Raw genomic sequence first — 19,996 nt, 5'->3', positions numbered from 1 at the left:
CTTGCTCCCATCTTCATTTTGACTCAGCCTTTGGAATTCAGCTCAGGAATCACCTCCTCCAGGAAGCCCTCTGCAGACCCCGGTCTGGAGGGCTGTATCCTTGGACTTTTGTAGGTCATTCCTATCACAGGACACATTGCTCTTTGTCAAAATTGTCTGCTGATACATCTATTCTCCCCATCAGCCTCTGAGTCTTCCCGGGGGCAGGCGCTCTTCTGTCCTAAAAAACTTCTTTCTATCCACAACCAGCACAGTTCCTGACAATAAAAGGACGCCCAGCGTGGGCGCGCGGTTCACACAGCACCGTGTTCTCCAGCGTGGCAATTATTCCTAGAAGAATTTGACCCAAACAGCTACAGGGAATTGAGCAAAATTGAATGCCATGGAAAATCTAAACATTACAGAGACTCGAGAAGCATATAGAAACATAAAGAGAAAATTGCTTTTCAGAACGGTAACAAAGGGAAGAAAAGATTCGCGTTGGCTGTGAACATAGGTTTTGCTGGTGCAGTGGGGTGGCGGTGGGATATTTAACTTTCTCTACACATCTCCCAAATGTTCAAAGATGTCAAAGAAAGAAAGAAGACTCAATTGTAAAAAGAGTACCTTTTAAAAAAAATGGATGTATTTCCCACTGTTTTAGGACGGTGTGTTACGATAGGAGAGACAAAGACGGCCAAGCCAGGGTCAGCCCTTGGCCTTGACCCGAAACTTGCTGTGGGATCTCGGGCAAGTTATCTCTCCTCTCTGAGTCGTGCTTGCTTCATCGGTAAGTAAGGATGAGGGCCAGACTATTCACCAACGGCCCTGATTCGTACGTATTCCGCAGGCATCGAGCCATATTTTTCTCACATGGATTTTCTAATGACACATTGCGGAGTTTTTTCCTCCCCCTGGGGAACTCTCTCATTTTTCCATGTTCAAAGACACACGAACTGCTCACAACTCCCTGCTGTTGTAAGAGCAATTTGCCTTCATTATCCTAAACCTTTCAGCATTTCTTGAAACCTCTTTTTCTGTGGGGAAAAAAATGTTCCCGATGTGATCGGAAAAGATAAATCTGCTATTTCGCATTTCAGAAAGTAATCAAAACGCTCCTTAGTAGAGTAGGTATTCATTATAATTTATGCCGAGTGCTTGAAGCTGCCTTTCGTTTTCTCTCTCATCAGTCCAGAATTATTGTTTCTAATTTAGAACAGAAATGCCTAAAGGGGTGGAGGGTAAACGTGAAGAAATCTCTTTTGTTGTGATGTTTTAGGATTCATGTTGTGTTTCCTTCATGCATCACACAATCTTGGGTTGACCAGATAGCTCATTTGCATGACCTCCCTCCTTTCATTCAACTAGGAGCCGAGAAATGCAGGAAGGATAGTAAAGGACTTGGAAAGTGGGCTTATTTTACCCATCAGAGCCTGAGGCCTACACTTTTTTTTTAAAGAGCCCATGAAAATGTCTGAGAGCTAAAAACAATATATTGGCTCCAATACAGTAAAAGAAAACTGCACAAGCAAAATTAATAAGGGCTTAAATTAAATGCCTTCGCAACACACCGTTATGTCAACCTTAGTATTTTTGAAATTTAGTGTTCATAAAAGTTTCATTATGTTTGAAAAGCATTGATGGGTTAGAGTCTCATTTCATAAGATTTCCTGAGTGTACTTGATGATTTTTCAAGAAATTGCAGATGAATATAAATTGAGGAAGTTACTGTGGTAACAAAATAATTCCAAAAGCGTAACTTTAATATTTCCTGTAAAATGTTCCAATGAAAATGCATTTAACTTGTCTGACATAACATGAATTTGGAGCTTAGGGCAAACCAAGGTCTTAAAATGGTCTTGCCTAGGATGAGTTGATGAATGGATAGGTTATAATGGATAGATGAAAAGATGTAAGGATGAATGGGTAGATTCATCAACAGGTGAATGAATGAAAAGATGTTTTGATGGATAGACAGGTAGATGGATGGATGGGCAGGCAGATGGATGGGTAGGTAAGGATGGATGAAGTTACTTGCTCAATCTCACTCCCTGAATTAGATGTGCCCTGACTCTAACTTTCAAGCTGTTATTAAAGCCATTAAAATTCTGTCACAATTCCTTGGGTATGAGGACTCCAGGTTCCCAAGAGATCTTTTAGTGCAACCTGCTCATTTTACAGATGAAGAAACAGGGTCAGAAAAAGGAAGGGACTTAGCTGATGGCGTATTTTCATTATTCTCATCAAACAGGAGGTTGTTGCTTAATGTGGCAATAATAGCATCTACCTTACACCATTGGTAGGAGAAGGAAATTAAATTCATGTAAATTGCCAGCACATAGTAGGTCTTTGATAAATGATATCCGTTACGATTGACCAGTGGTAAGTTTTTCATCCCTTTTCAGGCTTCGTTTCCTCATTTATAAACTTTAGATTATAACACAAGTCCTCCCGGGGCATTTCACAAGATTGTTGGGTAGCAGTGAGATGACAGAAATAAAAATGCTTTTAAATGGCTAAATGCTGCTTAAGTGTAAGGCAGTAGTATAATTATTAGTACTAGAGCTGTAGGAATTATACTACTGTTAATACTTACTGCTATTAATCATCATTATGACTGCTATTATTATTACTGCTGCTAGCATAAAAGATATAATGCTGGTCCTTAGATTCCTGCAATATTTTGGACCAATTTCCTGGGTTAGGAATGACTGCACAGGACTGTGGCCTCTGTATCGAACCTGAACCAATAGTACTTCCTTTGATCTGAAAGGAATTATACAAGGGTCCCTTTGCAGAAGGAGACGCAGGCACAAACCGACAATTGAGCATAGAGTTGTAACTATCATAGCAGCTGCCAAGCACATGGAATAGCATAGTACATGCTAGATCCTGAATTAGTCCAAAAAGAGGTAGATTACAGATGGCTGCCGAGTCTCTGCCCATCAAGAGCGGGCTCCATTTCCCCTGCCCTTGAATCTGAGCTGGCCTTGTGACTAGTGTTGACCAACAGAATGCACCATGCAACCTCTGAAGCTGGCCCTTAAAAGATCTTCAGCTTTTGCTGTGGCTCTTGGAATATTCCCTCTTAGAATCCAGCTGCCAAGCTGGGAGGAGCCCAAGTCACATGGACAGGCCACAGGAGGGAAGAGGGAGATGCTCAGGTGATAAGCAGTTCAAGCTGCCAGACATATGGGTGATCCCCTTGGCCCTTCCAGCCTCACGGACCAGAAGAATCACCAAGCTGAGCCCAGACAAACCACAGAATCATGGGAGATAACGAATAGGTGGCTGTTATTATAATCCAGTAACTTGGGGGGGGGGGTGTTTTGTTATGCAGCAATAGCTAACTGAGACAAAGTGAATATACGTGCTCCACTGAGATGTTTCTCACCCAGCTTAGAGGGGCAGGGAACACTGCCTGGAAGGGAGCGCATGTGGAAGTCATAAGGGATTCATGGGTTATGCATGTGAGGAAGGGCCCCAGGTCTCACGCATGAGTCAACCGTCTTCTCTACATGATGCTTTTGAGTCCTCAGCAGGTTAGTGATAAGATCCAGAATTTGAAAATCTTTCTCAACCAGACGATTGTTTCTCCTCTTTTGGGATCGGCCCCACTTCCCTGGCTCTAAATCAAAGTGACAGGGCCTCCAAATTGGTTCAGGTGCTCATGCATTTGTAAAAATGTCTTTGCTAGAGAAGGCCGGGGATGTCTAATTTCTGCCCCAAGCACATTTTTATAGTTAAGCTGTATTATAAATGTCATTTAATTTACCCAGTGATGTCGGGCCTACATTAAACAGAGAGGCACTGGTAATAATATATATATAAGATCCATTGGGTACAGTCTGATCAGGGCTGGAGAGGAGGGGGAGGGTGGCTTTAATCATCATTTTCCCAATTTTATATTCTCTCCCTCTCCTCTCTGTCGCTTTCTCTGTGTTCTCGCCACTACGGGGAGGATAAGAAAGCCTTTCAAAGCACCAGGCCAGGTTTGGGGGGGCGGGGGGCAACTCAGTGGGTACGTTGGAGGTTTTAAATACAGCCAAAGGGTCAAGAGATGGAAATGCTGTGGACTTTTGAGCAGCTCAGAGCAGAGAGCTCCCTTGCATATAGTTGGGGAGAGATTGTGCAGGAGAGGTGGGCCAGGCAAGACTGAACTTCAATGGTTCCAGACATTAATGGGAAGGCAAGAGACAGGTGGGTGAGCCTGTCTCATGGGGACAGGTGAGAGGATGGAATGAACTCCTTCCAGTCCTGTCTGCCAGGGCCTCCTCAATAATCCCCCTTCATTTCATAGTCACTGTTACCAAACCAGGACAGGCCACTGCTCTGCTTATTGTGGCTTCTAAGCGCCTGAGAAGAAACTCAACACCTCCCGGCAGCCTCCCTGCCCTCTAGCATCTGGGCCAGCCTCCGCCTGACTTCATGTTGCCCACTTCCTTCTCTGTTCTCGATGCTCTCGCCACAGTGGCGTTTTGTTAGGTCTTTAAATGCCCGCACAGTAGACACTCATTACAGATTTACTGTTTGCGGTGGAATCGGTGAATTTCCCAAGCCCGGTGGAAAAGACACCTGCATAAATCCTGGCGACTTATCCTTGGCCACTCCAAGAGTAGGAGCCTGTGTGCTAATGCGTCCCGTGCACGGCCAACCTGTGCCTGCCTGGTGGAGAGCTGTGTGTGATCCATCACACACTCCATGGGGTACATTTATTTGGCGTGTTCTCCCTCTCTCTCTCTCTCTCTCTCTCTCTCTCTCTCTCTCCCCCTTGCCTTTTCCCCTTTCCTTCGCTCTTTGCCTTTCTTTTTCCTAAGTTCCAAGGGCCCTTCTTTTGCCTCTGCAACTCACTTCCTGGGCCCACATAGACAATTGTTTCTCCTCTTTTGGGAGCCCACACAGTGGACACTCATTAAATATTTGCTTTTTGTGGTTGAATCAGTGACTTTCCCAGCTGGCGCACCTTTTCTACCCCTGTGACTTTCTAAATAATTCTCTTATATTTGAAGAGAGAGAGAGAGAGAGAGAGAGAGAGAGAGACAGACAGACAGACAGAGAGTCAGAGAGACAGAGAGAGAATTAACTAAATTTTCAAGGAAGAGAAGTGGCAGGAGACCTGGACTGTCCCCAGATTGGGAACATGGTGAGTGGACTTCCATCCCCACCCAATACCACAGAAAAGCAGCTAATTCTTCTCAGGTCACTCAGACTCACAAAGCATTGCTCTGGGTCTTACTAGATCTGGGCGACCTTGAACAAAAGTCATTGAACATCTCCAGGCCTCGGTGGCTGCTGCTGTAAAATGGGGATAATCCTCTCTACCGCACAGGAGATAATGTGAGTAATGGGCTTGCGTCTGCCTGGCATACAGCTGGTAAGTATAATGGTTAGGAACAAAGGAATCATCGAAGGTCATGGTTTAGGGGTCAGAGAACCCAGGCACAGTTTACCGATGCATCCGAAATCCCTGGTAGGTACGTGCGGAGCTTCCTAAGGCTGTAGGCTGGGGTGCACCCTGAGCATCTGTATCTTTAAAAGCTCCCCATGGGATTTTTTTTAACTCACAGTCCATTTTGGAAACTAGTGATTCAGTGCAAGCCACTGCATGTATAAATGGAGAAGCTGAGGCCCAGAGAGGGACAGAGATCGGCCCAAGGTCACCCAGCACATCTTTTACAGCTGTGTCAGCCCTAGAATGCAGATCTCCGACCCTCGGTTGGACAATCTTTCTGCTAGACCAGTGGTCGGCAAACTCATTAGTCAACAGAGCCAAATATCAACAGTACAATGATTGAAATTTCTTTTGAGAGCCAAATTTTTTAAACTTAAACTATATAGGTAGGTACATTGTTATTAACTTAATTAGGGTACTCCTAAGGCTTAGGAAGAGCCAAAGAGCCGCATGTGGCTCTCGAGCTGCAGTTTGCGGACCACGGTGCTAGACCATGCCAAGGGGTTATGTGCGGTCAGACCGAGGTGCTCGGATCTGGCTGAGTCCTCACGGGCAGGGTGGGGAATCCCCACTCGGCTCATGCTCTTTGAGTTCAGAGCTGCTCTCAGAGTCCCAGGCTCTTTGCAACTCCTTCAAGTACACAGTGCCCATGAGAACGTCCGAAGTTCTCTGGAAACTCTTTAAGTTGTTGACATCTCAGATGAACAAGCGTAACCTTTTCTCTCTCCTCGCAAGGGTGGGCTCCTCTCTCCACCCCATTATGCAAATGTTGAGCGATCAGCGTGCTGTAGGCAAATAGCCCAGCACAAGGCCTAAGGATGCATCCTGGTTGAATGAATGAGTGTGCCGAACGGGTGGATGAATGAAAGATCACAGGGAACATGAGTTCCTTGAGAGCTGGCCTGTTGGTTTCTGTTCCTGTGCCTGGAGCAGAGCCCGCACAGTAGACCCTCATTAAATATTTGCTTTTTGTGGTTGAATCAGTGAATTTCCCAAGCTCAGTGGGAAAGACAGATGCATAAGCAAAATCTAAGAATAGCTCAGCCTCGTTACTAGAGCAGGGGTGCCAGCCCTGGGCCACAGGAGCATGGCCGGGACAGGAGGGAAGGAGTGGCATCTGGGAGGGAGGCAGCCAGGGAGAGAGCCTACCTGGGAAAGTACTGAGCCTTGTTCCAATCACAGAAAAAAGGCCCACGCAGGAGAAAAGCAAGTTCTAGACCCTATCGATGGCATGGTGCCATTTTGTAAGAATCCAAAGTGCAAATTGAGGATGGTTCTGTGAGGGGCAGAAATAGGGCATTGGGGACCAGCTAGAAGGATAAGAAACATTCATCATGCTCTGTTAACCGTGACTGTTTTGTTTGGATTAAAGAAAGCACATTCTAATCTGGCTGGGAGTTGCACGGGGGGACCTGGGAGCTCACCTGGAAATGCGGCCCATCCTCCCCATCTGGGAGCTGCCGATTATCATGGAAAATGAACAAGAAACCAGAGCTGACAGCCCTTTGAAAACCCCTAGGGCTAGGCCTTTGCAAACCCCCAGCCCGCATCACCTGTCAACTGCATACCCATGTTGCATACCCATTCTTAGCCATTTTGTCTGCTTCCCCATGTCATCCTCATCCTTCTACCCAATATAAGCTGCTGGCTCATGGTGGGGTCAGAGCAGATTTCTGTGGATGACCTGCTGCTCTCCATGCTGCCGGCAGGACTGGAATAAACGCTCCTATGTGATTCAACCCTGTCCTCTGCCGAATTGGCTCAAGTAGTGACAGGCCCCATTGGTTGTCCGGTTACAATTCTACAAAAAATAATGGGCCAGTGCTCTTCCAAAAATGCCAATGGCAGAAAAAAAAAATCAAAGCCAAGGAGCTGTTCCATCATGGAGCCTCTCTGACCCTCAGTTTCCTCATCTGAAAAATAGGACTAATTTTCCAAATGACTAGCTCCTCAAAGTTGTTTGTATCCTGTCACATGCTATACACAAGTGACGATTTTTATTACTGCTTGAATAAAACTACCCCAGGACCCGAAAGAACTAATTTGTTTTTGATCAAACCTCATTCACTGATTGCCCAAGTTTATACTTGATGGGAAAAGTGGGCGGATTAATTATGCATAGACACACATTCAGGTACATCTATATAATCCTCTGCAATTCTGCTCAGGATGTATTTTCCCACACGCCCAAGAGGACAAGTGCCAACATATTGCGGCCATAAATGAAGTCAGAAACACTGCTCTCAGCAGGCCCTGATGGCATTTTCTCGTCTGCCCCTATGAAGTCTGGGATGGTGATGGAAGGTTCTCTTAAAGAGCGCCACCTAAATTTTCTTTTTTTTTTTTCTAGAAAGGAGGGTGGGTGAGACCAAACCAGTTTGCTTGGTGTAGCTACCAACCAGGACTATAGGCAGTGGCCCTGGGAATTCACCATTCACAGCCCTGGCCCCTTGGAGAGAGCTGCCTAGAAGTCATCAGGGAAACATGAGAGATGGGGAGAGAAGAGAAGAAATAACTTGCATTTTTGGCTCAGTGGATAGAGCGTCAGCCTGCGGACTGAAGGGTCCCGGGTTCAATTCCAGTCAAGGGCACATGCCTGGGTTGTGGGCTCGATCCCCAGTAGGGGAGGGGGGGTCGTGCAGGAGGCAGCCGATCAATGATTCTCTCTCATCATTGATGTTTCCCTCTCTCTCCCTCCCTCTCCCTTCCTCTCTAAAATCAATAAAAAAAATTTTTAAAAAAAGAACTTACATTTTGAGTCATACCTGAGTTTGAAGAATAATAGGATGCTAAGTTCTCTGAGGGCAGGGACACGTTTTATCCTTGTCTGTATCTCTAGCCCCTACCAAGTGCCTGGGACAGAGTCAAAGGTCTTGAAGGAAGAGAAAGTAATTCTTCAATAAATGAATGAATGAATGAATGAATGAATCCTAACCCACCACTGGTTAGCCATCCGAACCTCACCTTCCTCATTGATAACCAATTGGCCATCCGTCACCTTTGTGGTTCTGCTAGTAACTGAGTGAGATTCTGTAAGTGAAGCCTGGGAGAGGCTCTCACGCATTCTAGGAGCCTGCTTCCTTCCCAGCCTTCCCAGGGGTCCACTTCCTTAGGAAGCAGGGAAGGAGCACAGTGAAGAGACAGACAAGACGCGGACACTGCCTTCTGGAAGCTCCTGAGGGCAAGAGGGCTCAGGGAGGACCAGGCCAGCACATCCACACGGTCCCTTCGCTGGGGTTTTGTGGCTGATCCAAGCTGAACCTTGGTCCTAAAACACCAGTGAGCGGTTGACTCACCCATCCAGACCCCTACCTTTTCCTTGGAACCTCAATTTTACGAACCAAGATAATGAAACACCTTACGTTGGGAAGCCCCAGAATGTTGATGTCATTGCTGGGAAATCAATGCTCCTCTCCGAACTCCCACAGAACGTTGCATCTGTGGGTCTCCTGCGATTGTGAATTCTGTTCCCGCTGGTTATTAGATGCCAAGTCCCTCTTCCTCTTTCAGGACTCATGGGAAAGGTCACTCATTCATTTATTCATAGTAGTATCTATATTGAGCATCTAATTTGTGTCAGGTACCGTGCTAAGCCCTGGATGGAAAATTCCTTAGTTGAGTCTCCTATCGACTAGATGAGAAAAGCACAGTCACTTCCCCTGCCCATACTGTTTCTATAAAGCACGTATACCTTGCCCGACGTGATGCAGCTCGTAAGTGACAACGCTGGGATTCAGACTCAGGTCTCCGTGACACTGAATTCCCAGTTCTTGGCCATGGCCATGTGCCAATGAGCACCTGCTGACCGCCACCCCCCAACCCCCGTCATGCTCTGAGCTAGATGTTGGTGGCACAGGCACGAGGGGGTTCTTAGTCTGTGTGGAAGACAACCATGCGGGCCACTAACAAGCATCTCCTGCACTCTAACGAAGAATAATTACATTTCAGCATCCATTCATTCGACAACTCTGCATTCACGGGGCTTCTGTTAGATGTACCGTGAAGCGGCGGGGGCTGAGAGCCAAATGAGACGTAGTCCCTGCCTTGGAGGGAGGATGTCAGAGTCTAGAAGGGGAGGAAGGCGTTCAAGTACCTGCATCTGTGGGAACGTGGTTTAGGGCGATGATAATCCGTTTGTCCATGCATCGGGTCACTGGACACCTGCCATGAGCTAACCTGGGTCTAGGCCCTGGGCTGGGCACACAGTGATGCCGCACCCTTTTGACTTTCCTGTGATAGCAAGTGTCGGACTAGATACATGCTTAAGGAATGGTGATGACATATCTGATCACATGTTATGTGCGTGACTATAATTACCGAGCTCCTACTGTGCGCCAACTACTATTCTATGAGTTACGAGGTCAACTCCTGACTACTCATGATAGATGGGGGTCCATCCAGCACCCTCATTTCACAGAAACGTCAAGGAACTTGCCTACACTTACGCATTTGGGTGAACAAGAGAGGCCTGAGGTTTTCCCTAAAAGCAGCGGCAACAACAACATGTTGTTTTGAACCCCAACTGAAGTAAAAGTATGCAAATTAGCCTCTGCGCATCATTTTTTTAAAATTTATTTATGCCACAAATTAGGCAAATTTTCCTTCCTGAAGCCCTGGAATCCTAGGCCTGATTCCACATATTTTGCATTCATTTCCGAGGTGGTTGGCCCAAATGAGCTTTACAACCTGGTGAGCCTGCTTTTAAGGGAGGCATGGAGGTGGGGGCCTGACCGGGAGACCTTAGGGAATGAGAAGCTGAAGGAGCAAGCAATAGACATTTCTCTCTCACATGGATGTCTCTCTCTTTACCTCTCCCTCTCTCTCCCCTTCCCAGCTCGCTCTCCCTCCCCCTCGCTCTAAAATCAGTGAAAAACATAGCCTCAGGTGAAGACTAAAAAAAGAGTCAACCCTTGACCCCAAGAATCTCACTGTCCTGGGAGGAAGGGAGACGGAGTGCCCGGTTACAGCGCCTTGTGACTCTGGTTCCCTGGGCCCTCTCGGGTGTGATGAGCGAGGCGCTAGATGAAGATGGATGGGCTGGCAAAAGGGTTCCCGAGCCACATCCTGGCAAATTAAAAGGGCGGGGGAAGCAACTACCAAGGCCAGCAGAGCAAGTGTGAGGATCATTAGCGGCGGTCCCTCAACCCACAGCATAGCCCCAGTGGCCCTGCGTGACGCCCCTTGGCACGCTGCCCTCACCAGCCACAGGCAGTCGGATTAAGCACGAACAGCCAACCTGTCACCTGAGCGGGAGAAGCCACGTTCCTCGGGGAATCGGAACCAGGAAGAGGCGAGTGTTGGGTCTGCCAGACTCTCTGTCAACATGGACACGCTCTCTCCCTGCGCGGTCACACATGGTGGCCGAGAGCCACGCGTGGCAACTGAGTACTTGATAGGTGGTCAGTGGGAATGAAGCCCGCCCCCCCCCCCCCCCCCGCCCCGCAATCCTCTAATTATAACTTCATTTTAGTTAATTCAGATTTAAGCCTGAGTAGCCACATGTGACCAGTGGTGACCAAGTTAGACAGTGCACAGAGAAGGGGTGACCGCCCATGTGTGCAGGGGTGAGGGGGGCTACGACGAGTGGGCAGAAGGCAGGCAATGGAGAGGGAGCCAGAAGCAACTGAAGGCAGAGAAGTAGCTGCCATGAAATAGAAATGAAGAGAGGAGCCAGTCCCGGGAACATCCTTGACCCAGTCCTTGGGACACTCTCTGAGCAAGCCCTCTTATCCCTGCGCTGTCCTGAGTGGCTCCTCTTTTGGATCTGAGAATCAGAAGATCAGCTCAGAGTAACAACAATAACAACAAATCACCACCATCATCGTAGTCACCCCCCACCCCCCATCATCTCCGAGGTGAGTGACTTGTCTAAGATCACACACTTGGGTTGGAACCAGCCTGACTCCAGCGTCTGCATTCTTTATTAAGCCACACGACCTTGCCCGGTTGGGCTCTTGGTCCTGGGCCAATGTTCCATTTCGGCATCCCGAACTCACCGATTTATGATGCTGAGCTTGGGCACAAGTCCACCTCCAAACTGGGAAGTGGGGAGACCCGACAAGGAAACCGTCACCCAGAGGCTCAGACCCACCCCTCTTCCCTGTAAGACGTGTCCCAAGCTCCAGACCCCATATATGAGACGGTACCCACCCACCTTGCTCTAACCCCCAGCCCCTGGGTCATCCCTGCTGTCCAGCCACCACTGCCCAAGGCTGGCCCTGAGCACCTCGTCTACGCACCATGTGACCCCTCCCTGGCTCTCACCCCGCCCCCTCCTGCTGAGTTTCCCCATCAGAGCGAGGAAGCACAGGGGGGCGCCTGGCCTGGGACCTGCGCCTCCCCAGCCTCTGTGGGTTGCTCTTGCTTGCTTGGCTTGAGCCATCTGCTTGGGTGGCACCTTTCCCAGGTGCTGGTTGGTCCACTGGTGTCTCCAAGACTCAGGTGCCAAGTCAGCAGGGGAGGGAGCTCTGGCTGGATTTTAGCTTCTACTAAAGCACCTTTTCTGTAGTCACTCTGCCATGGCCCGTGACATATCCACCCTATTTGGGCAATGGATGGCATTGCTTTAATGGAGACAGATGCCTTTAAGGCATCCATGGCCACATCTCTTGGGGTCTCAGGACATACACTTGAGGAGAGCAGGGAGGCCACTGTTCTTCAAAGAGGGGGGAAGTCACTTTAGAATGGGAGTCAGAGGTTCGAGTCCTGGCTCTGCCACTCACTCGCAGTAGGACCTTGAGGAAGTAAGTCCCTTCCCGTCTTCAGGTCTCTTTCCTCAATAAGATGAAAACATCAGGGAGAGGACCGAGGCCGGTGCGGGCCCCGAAGAGCCTCTACAGTCTGATTCATTTTATAGACACCAGGAAGGTGCCATGTTAAATTGTTTTTGCAAAGCCTGTCTAGACCAGTGCCTCTCCCGCCCAATGACATGATTGGACAGAGTATAGAGACCATCGCCCCTAGGCAAGGTCCAAGGTCCAAGACCACGTGACAAGCGCCTTGTCCCAGGTCACGCAGCTAACAGAAAGCTACAGGTTTAAACTGAGGTTGTTCTGACGCAAAAGCGGGGGTTTTCTTCTCTTTGCTGTACTTTCCAAGTTTCTAGCTGAGCATTTGCTGTGCTGGCAGCTGCCAGGCACCCAAGAGAAGGCAGGCTCTACACCTTGGTTGTGCCCAGAACGTTTCTATTTTGGAATGAGCTAAGCCACAGGGTAAAGAACTGCAGCCGATATTCCCTTTGGAAAGAGAGAAAGATGTCTTCAGCGAGGACCCGTTCAATGGCCCGTCCGGCGGCTCGGTGCTTGCACAAAGGTGGTTCTCCCTCTGCACAAAGTGTGGTTCTCTCCCTCTTCATCTCCTCATTTTCCTTCCTCTTCATCTTCCTAATTCTTCACATCTATTATCTCATTGCTTTCCCTCATAGCAACACTATCATTATTTCCATTTTCAGATGAGGAACGGGGGCTCATACGGGCTTCTTAAGACCACAAAGACGCAGGAGAAAGAGTGGGAAATTAAATTCAGATCTTAGGACTCTGATTGAATGTTCTTACAACTGAGATGAAGATGAAAGGCAATTTAACGAGGTTTTTACAAATGGGTTGAGCACTTATGCTGGGTTGGATAAAGGCTAAGAAACATGTGGATGAATACGGTTCAATGGAGGTTTTTGAAGACTTCCTTGCTAAGTGGGAGGAGGCATATCATGGTAACTCATGTATTCTCAGTGCATATGTTACCCAGAATAGAGGGATAGAATGTAATGGGGGGCCCAGAGGATCCTACACTACTGTCACAGAGAAGAAAGAGGCACGGGAAGGTCTCACAGAAAAAGACAATTAGGGGCTGGGTTTTGAAGGATGAATAGGAGTTCATCAGATGAATAAGCAGCGACATGGCCAATTTTTACTGAGTGTTTGCTATGGGCTACACACATCTACACACATCGAGTATTCTCAGCAATCTTGCCAGGGAGACAGGGCCCTTCCATTTTGCATCTAAGGCCAACATAGGTGCCGAGAACTCAAGCTCAAGATCATGCTGCTCAGATCAGCCAGCTGGGAATTTCACCCAGTCCTCTCTGACCTCCTGCAGCTACGCAACCTCCCAGGATGACCACACAGGCCGAAGGAACAGCATGAGCGAGGCAGAAGGACACTCCACCCAGAAGCCATCAGCGTGGGTACGGAAGGCCCGGATGAACTGGTGTTCCTTGTGGCGAGCTGACTTGAGACACCTGCTGACTTGGTTCCTGGGTGAGAAAACACTTCTCCCCCTGCAGTACTGTCAGACCACCTTGGTTTCTCAGCGTGTGTCAGCTCCCCATGTGGCCGTTGCTCTGTGACACCTATGCCCACAGGCCCTAGTATCTAGAACGAGCCTGGGTCTGCAATCCAACCGTCTTGGGTTTGAATCCTGACGCCATCCCTGATGGTCCATGGCACCTTGAGCGAGTGTCTGGACCTTTCCAAGACCCCGCTTCCTCACCTGTACTATCCGGTTAGTGACAGCACCTGATAGGCTGGGCGAGGGCACACGGACGGGCCGTTGGCACACAGTAGGTCCCCACTAAATGGCAAACAGCAGTGCGACATTGTGTCATTCTCTCAGAACAAGCCCGGGAAGGAACACTTGGGGGTGTTTGGGGCCCTCGGCCTTCCATGCCAGCCAGCACCTACCTCCCTGAAGTTTGAACTGTGCGGGTACACGGATAGGCGGATTTTTTTTCCCAGTAAAAATGTACATACCTGGGATTTTCTTAATAACATTTTCTTTCCTATAACTTACTCTATTGTAAGAAGACACTGTATAACCTATAGAACAGGGGTGGGCAAACTTTTTGACTCGAGGGCCACAATGGGTTCTTAAACTGGACCGGAGGGCCGGAACAAAAGCATGGATGGAGTGTTTGTGTGAACTAATATAAATTCAAAGTAAACATCATTACATAAAAGGGTACGGTCTTTTTTTTTTTTTTTTTTTTTTTTTTAGTTTTATTCATTTCAAACGGGCCGTAGTTTGCCCACGGCTGCTATAGAACATATGAAACAGTGTTAATCGACTGTTTATGTTATCGATTATCAGTTGATTCTTAGTCATTAAGTTTTGGAGGAGTCAAAAGTTACGCTTGGATTTTTGGCTGCTCAGGGGTGGGGAGGTCAGTGCCCCTAAAACCCATGTTGGTCAAGGGTCCGCTGTAAATGATGTCATGTGGGTCCTCTGACCTCCTGGGAACTCACAGTCCTTTCACTGTCTCCTAAAAGCAGCCCTGCCCTCCCCCACCTCCTACCTTCACCAGCACCAAAGGGCAGGGTCAGAGGAACGGCAGTCGCCAGCGGGTTATGCAAATATGCAAATCCAGCACAGCAGCGCTTACCCAGGCCTCTGAGCTGCCTCTGCGTTGGCGCCGGCCTGGCTGTCTTCCAGAGGATTCCTTCCTTTGGTGTCACCACAACCTCTAGTGGACAACAGTGAGCACCGCGGCTCAGGGGCCTTTGTTCCGGCTCTGAGCCCAGGGAGCCCAGGGACTGCGAGGAGAGCGGGCAGGTCTGATGAGCTGTTTCACGCATGAGCTTGTGTGTGTCTGCTCCCCTTCTCCTCCCCCCTGGGTCCCCCCTCTCCAATTCTAGGGGTGTGTGATGTGTTCCCAAAGGGAAGCCTTCTTCGGGATCTCCACTACCCGACTGCAGAAAGCTTCCCTCTGGCTGCTGGGCCTGTCACCTCCCTTCAGGGCCAGCTCCCGCGCTCCCTACTCAGGGGGTCCTGGGCTGACTCCCTCTGGCCAGAATCGAACCCACTCATGGGGGGGGGGGGAGCGGGGGCAGGGATCCCATGTTGATAGCTCCCTCCCTAGCATGTGACAGGCAGCATGGATGCGGGTGGTCCTCCTGCAGCTCTCTCTTGCCAGGCTGCCCTTTGCTGGCACAGGGACCTCATCGTATGTCTCCAGCACCCAGCATGGGGCCAGGGGCACGCATAGGAAGTGCCCCGTAAACGATAAATAAAGGAATGCGCGAGTAGATGTCTTATGCCATCTTATGTCTTCTCTCCAACCATTAACCTGCCACCCTACATCTGGGGTACCATGAACGCTGCTCCCTGATGGTAATACTGAGGTTCAAGGAGATGCAGTGTGAGGGTTTGGAAAGGCAGAGAGTCGGCACCAGGCAATAAAAAACTCTCACCGGCCACAGGCAGCATAGAGGGGCCGCGGCTACTCACTCCCCCCTCCTCCCCGCCTTGTACTGTGGCCTAAATTAGCCAGATATTCATGCAAACATCTGGGTCACACCAATTGCGGGGATCTGCTCTCTTGGCACCTACGAAGAAGCGGAATGGTTCAATCAGAGCCATTTGCTCTTGGGAAAGCAGGGAAGAAACGGAAGCAAGCATTCCTTGAGCATCTATTATGTGCCAGGCACCTTGATAAGGAAGTGCTATGCCATCATGACGACCTCTGTTCCAGGCTGGGACCATCAATCCCACCCGCAAACCCCATTCCACAGATGGTGAAATAAAGGCTGAGAGAAGATATGAAGGTCACACATTCATAAACTAGGAGGTTGGACTTGGACCGAGGTCACTCTGATTCCAAAACACACAATAGCTCTTTACCAAAACCCGATAAATCTAATTCCAGCGCCCAGCTCAGCCAAAGCCCCTCGAACAGCCTCACCATGGCCTCTCTGGTTGTTTTTTTTTGGTTTTTGTTGTTTTTTTTTTACCTTGGGTCCATGAAGGAACCGCCAACTGGTATAAAAAGGGCCCTTGAACTCTATTCCACCGCTGCCTTCCTTGGAGCGTCCTGCTGCCCTTCCCACCGTTCCTTCCCCCTTCTCACAGCATCTGCCGTGTCACCGAGAATATCTCTCTGAGAAATAAGAATCCATTGTGGTCAGCAGAAAGGGACAGGGGAGAGGCAATAGTGAGGTCATGTCCAAGCTCAGGAGGGCTCCATTCTGCTGACCTTTGGCATTGCACACACCTGGTGGCCCCAAAGGCCCCACTTCACCTCTTCTGCCCTCAGTCACCACCGATAGCGGTGAGCGCCCCTAGTGGAGGTCTGCACCACGGGTGGGCTGCAGAGATGGTGGCCCACAATGAGCCCTTTCCAACAGCTTTCTGAACAGCAGGAATGGACTTTCGAGCAAAACCAGAAAACAAGCCACTCTGATCAAGGAACATCCTTTTGCCTTGGGAGAGAGGGGAAAGGAACACAACATTATTCTCCTGATGTCTAACCTAGCCCCGCGAAGACGAGAAGCATCCCTCAAGCTTGGATCAGGTGGCCCCCTGGCACGGGGCGGCCAAAACTCCACGGAAAAGAACCGCGGTCCATAATGAAAATGGTCTTTAAGTGAATCTAACAACAACGCGCATTAGGGACTAGAGGAAGCTGCAAATCTGAGTGTATTGAGCACTATTCAATTTGCTTTATTAATTCAAGAGAAGAAGAAGGGAAAAAAAAAAAAAAAGCAAAGAAATTACACCCGGGCTCTGCAGTCTGAGCACGCGGCTACAATTATTCCCCATGTGCATATCTTAGACAATAAGAAGCCTCTTCAAAAACAAGTTACACTTTATACTTATTCATGCCTTACAGCAAAATGGCCCAGAGAGTCACGTGACCTGCATGAGAATGTAGCAACAAGTCCCTTTCAAGTATGTTCCAATTCCCTGACTGCACCGCTCACAGAAGGACTGGCCTGCCAGGCAGAATCGGAGAGGACTGGTCCTCCATCTGACACGCGTGGAAGTTGGGCTCCACGTTAAAAACTAGAATTTATTGGGGGGGGGGGGGGGAGGGGAAGGTCCATTGTTTCCAAATGCACCCTCAGAGCCGGCCATGCCCAGTGGCTGCCCACCCACCCTCCCTCCCGCCTGATGACTCAGAACAGCTGGGTTATTAATGAGCCTTCTGAAGTACTACATCGGCTTGACTTTAATTTGGTGGTGGCCCGGAGTTAATTAAAAATATATGCCGGCTGGCCCTCGCGTGGAGTTGGAAAAACAACACCATAAAACCTCTTTACAATGAGCATACACACATTTCGTGCTGGAAGCCAGCGAAGGGAGCAGGATAGGAAATGCTGGTCTTGGAGAACAATTCAAAATGTGCCCATGAGACATTTTTTCCTCCTGGAGGGTGGCGTACTGAAGACTGTGATCTTTGGAGGCACAATCGCTTTAGAAAAGCCAGCAAGCCACTGGGTAGCTCTCAGTTCTTTGTGGTGTGTGTGTGTGTGTGTGTTCATCACAACACAGACTGAAGAGGAGGGGCCGAGGGAGGGAGATCCGGACTCTGCTCAAGGCCACCAAGCCATTGTTGGAAAGCGACAGCTAATTAAGGAAGGGCACGCTGTGGTGGAAACGATTTATTTAAAGGGATTCTCTTCTCCCATCTTCCCCAGAGAACCCACCCAGGCCTGGTGTACATTGTGAATACGATCGCCGCCTACGTGGTGGGGGGGTTCTTGAATGATATGCTTTTGTTAAACGAAAGGTGATGAATTATTTCCTCAGCTCTGCATTCCTGCCTCCACGTTTAAAGGGAAGGGGGCGGGGTGGGTGGGGGTGGGGGGGATAAAATGCCTGATTTATGCTGTGGAGGGCACTCCAGGCCTTGGGGAAGAGTTGAAGGGAAAGGGACCCAGAGCTGAGGCCCAGGGAGCAGAGAGCTGTCAGTGGCCTTCGGTGCTGAAAGCAGGTGCGCGCCCCCCCGGGGAGAAGGGGCCCCCCTGTCCCTCGACCCCAGGTCACGGCGGTTCAGGCAGAGTGCGCGCTCGCGGACTGTCCTCAGCCTGGGCAGACCCTGCCACTGCCTGCTCTTCCCACGCGAGGAGCGCGTTTCTGGGAAAGGGAGTTGGACCTTTCGGGAGAGGCAGGGTGTCTCCTAGTGACCTGATCCAACCCTCCCAGCTCACGCGTTAGCTTGAGGGGAGTCAGGCGCGGTACCCCTCTCTCCATACCAACCCCCTCCCCAACTTTTTCTGGGGGACCTCAGAGCGGGATGGAGAAGAGGGTGCGGCTCCCGGTCTGGGAAGCAGCCACCCCCCCTCCACTGAACGTGGGTCCCCCTGCCCACGACAAGCACGTGGTGGGGGAGACCAGCACCCCTCCCCCAATTCCTAATAGTGTTACAAGGCGCTGGATAGACCATGATGGGGAGAAAGCAGCGGGGAGCCCGCTCAGGTCCCTGACTGTGACCTAACATCTCCTCTCCCCCTATCCCACCCCAGGGCACCCCGGGCCAAGTTCTGGGAACCCCGAGCCCCCTCAACGGGCCTCCAGGCAAAAGCCACACCCAAGTCCAGCTCCCAGACACTTGGTTGAGATCGGTCCTAAAAGCGGGTCCCTGGGCACCCAGACCCAAGGTGGGGCATGGGGTCCGGGAGTGGGAGGGAGCAGCGCTGTGCCCCCCTCACCTCCTCCCGTCGCGCTGTTGGAGTCTAGTCCTCAGTTGCAGAGCGGCTCAGGCCCCCTTCTCCCCAGAAAGGGTGAGAATTCTCTGGCGCCAGCCCCGGGTGCAGTCGCGAGGAGCTCGGGCATCTGGGGTTTGAGCCACCCACTCCGAGGGGGTTCTCCGGGGCTGCCAAGGGGAGTGAGCCCCGCAGCCGAGGCCGGGGAGCGTCGGGGTCCTCCAGACCCACCCCCGCCTCCACTCCGTCCGCGGGCCGAGGGGACGCGGCGCCCGGCCCCGAAGGTGGGCAGTCACCCCGCTCCCCATCCCGGCGGGTGGCGCGCGCGCGCGCGTGGCCCGGGTCCGCGGCGACCCCGGCCCCCCACACTCACTCCAACTTTGCCCCCTCCCCCGCCCCACCCCTCCCGGCGCTTACCTCCCGCCAGAGCGGCCGCGGGGGTCCCCAGGAGCAGGGCGAGGAGCAGCGGGACCCCGCCGAGTCCCGCGGCGGGCGGCCGGGCCGCTGGCATCGTGGCTGCGGGCAGCGCAGAGCCTCGGGCTGCGGGGCGGCGGACAGCACGGGAGCCGGGCAGGGAGGGAGGGAGGGCGGCGGCGAGCGAGGCGGGGACGGCGGGAGCGAGGGAGGGGGGCGCGGGCCGGGGCAGCCGCCGAGCCCCCGGGCGGGCGGACCAGCCGAGCCGAGCGCGCAGCCCCGCAAACGCTCCGGCCGAGCTGTGCCGGGCGCGGGCGGGCGAGTGAGGAGGAGCCGGCGAGCGGCGCGGAGCGGAGCGGGCGGGAGGAGGGAGGGGCCGGGCCGAGTCTGTGCGGAGCGAGTGCGGGAGGGAGGGAGGGGCGGGCCGCGGGGAGAGGGGCGCTGCGCCCCGGGAGCCCGCCTCCTCCTCTGGCCGCGGGCCCGCCGCCCCTGCAAAGTTTAACGCCGAGTCTCCCCGCGTCCTGGCGGCCGAGCGCTGCCTCCCGGCGGAGGCCCCCGGAGCCCGGCGCCCGCAGGCGAGGCTGGAGCGTGTCCCGACCGATCTCCAGGCGGGGAGGTGAAGGCCTCAGCGCCCGGCGCACCCACGGCCCGTGAGCAGCCTGGAGCGCACCCTCGCCCAGCCTCCCAGAGGGGTCCCAGGCCCCGTTCTCCCCGCTGTGCTGTATCCAGCCCT

At 51.3% G+C, this 19,996-nt stretch overlaps 1 protein-coding gene across 4 annotated transcripts in view; it reads right to left on the bottom strand.

Annotated features, from left to right (window-relative positions):
- SEZ6L (seizure related 6 homolog like) overlaps positions 1–19,550 on the bottom strand; it is a 131,634-nt gene extending 112,084 nt beyond the window's left edge. For 3 of the 4 annotated variants that reach the window (XM_070399354.1, XM_070399355.1, XM_070399356.1), the window contains exon 1: positions 19,267–19,549. In XM_070399354.1, the coding sequence (XP_070255455.1) occupies positions 19,267–19,360 (94 nt within the window). In that variant the 5' untranslated portion in view covers positions 19,361–19,549. Of the gene's footprint in view, positions 1–19,266 lie in introns of all 4 variants that reach the window. The other variant, XM_070399357.1, reaches the window with a different exon arrangement.
- Between the last annotated feature and the right edge of the window lie 446 nt (positions 19,551–19,996).

This window comes from Myotis yumanensis, unplaced genomic scaffold, assembly GCF_028538775.1.
Source record: "Myotis yumanensis isolate MYYU_CA2020_CCGP unplaced genomic scaffold, mMyoYum1.0.hap1 SCAF_19, whole genome shotgun sequence".
NCBI lineage: Eukaryota > Metazoa > Chordata > Mammalia > Chiroptera > Vespertilionidae > Myotis > Myotis yumanensis.
The sequence above is the reverse complement of the archived record's forward strand: the minus strand, read 5'-3'. Positions and strand labels throughout refer to the sequence as shown.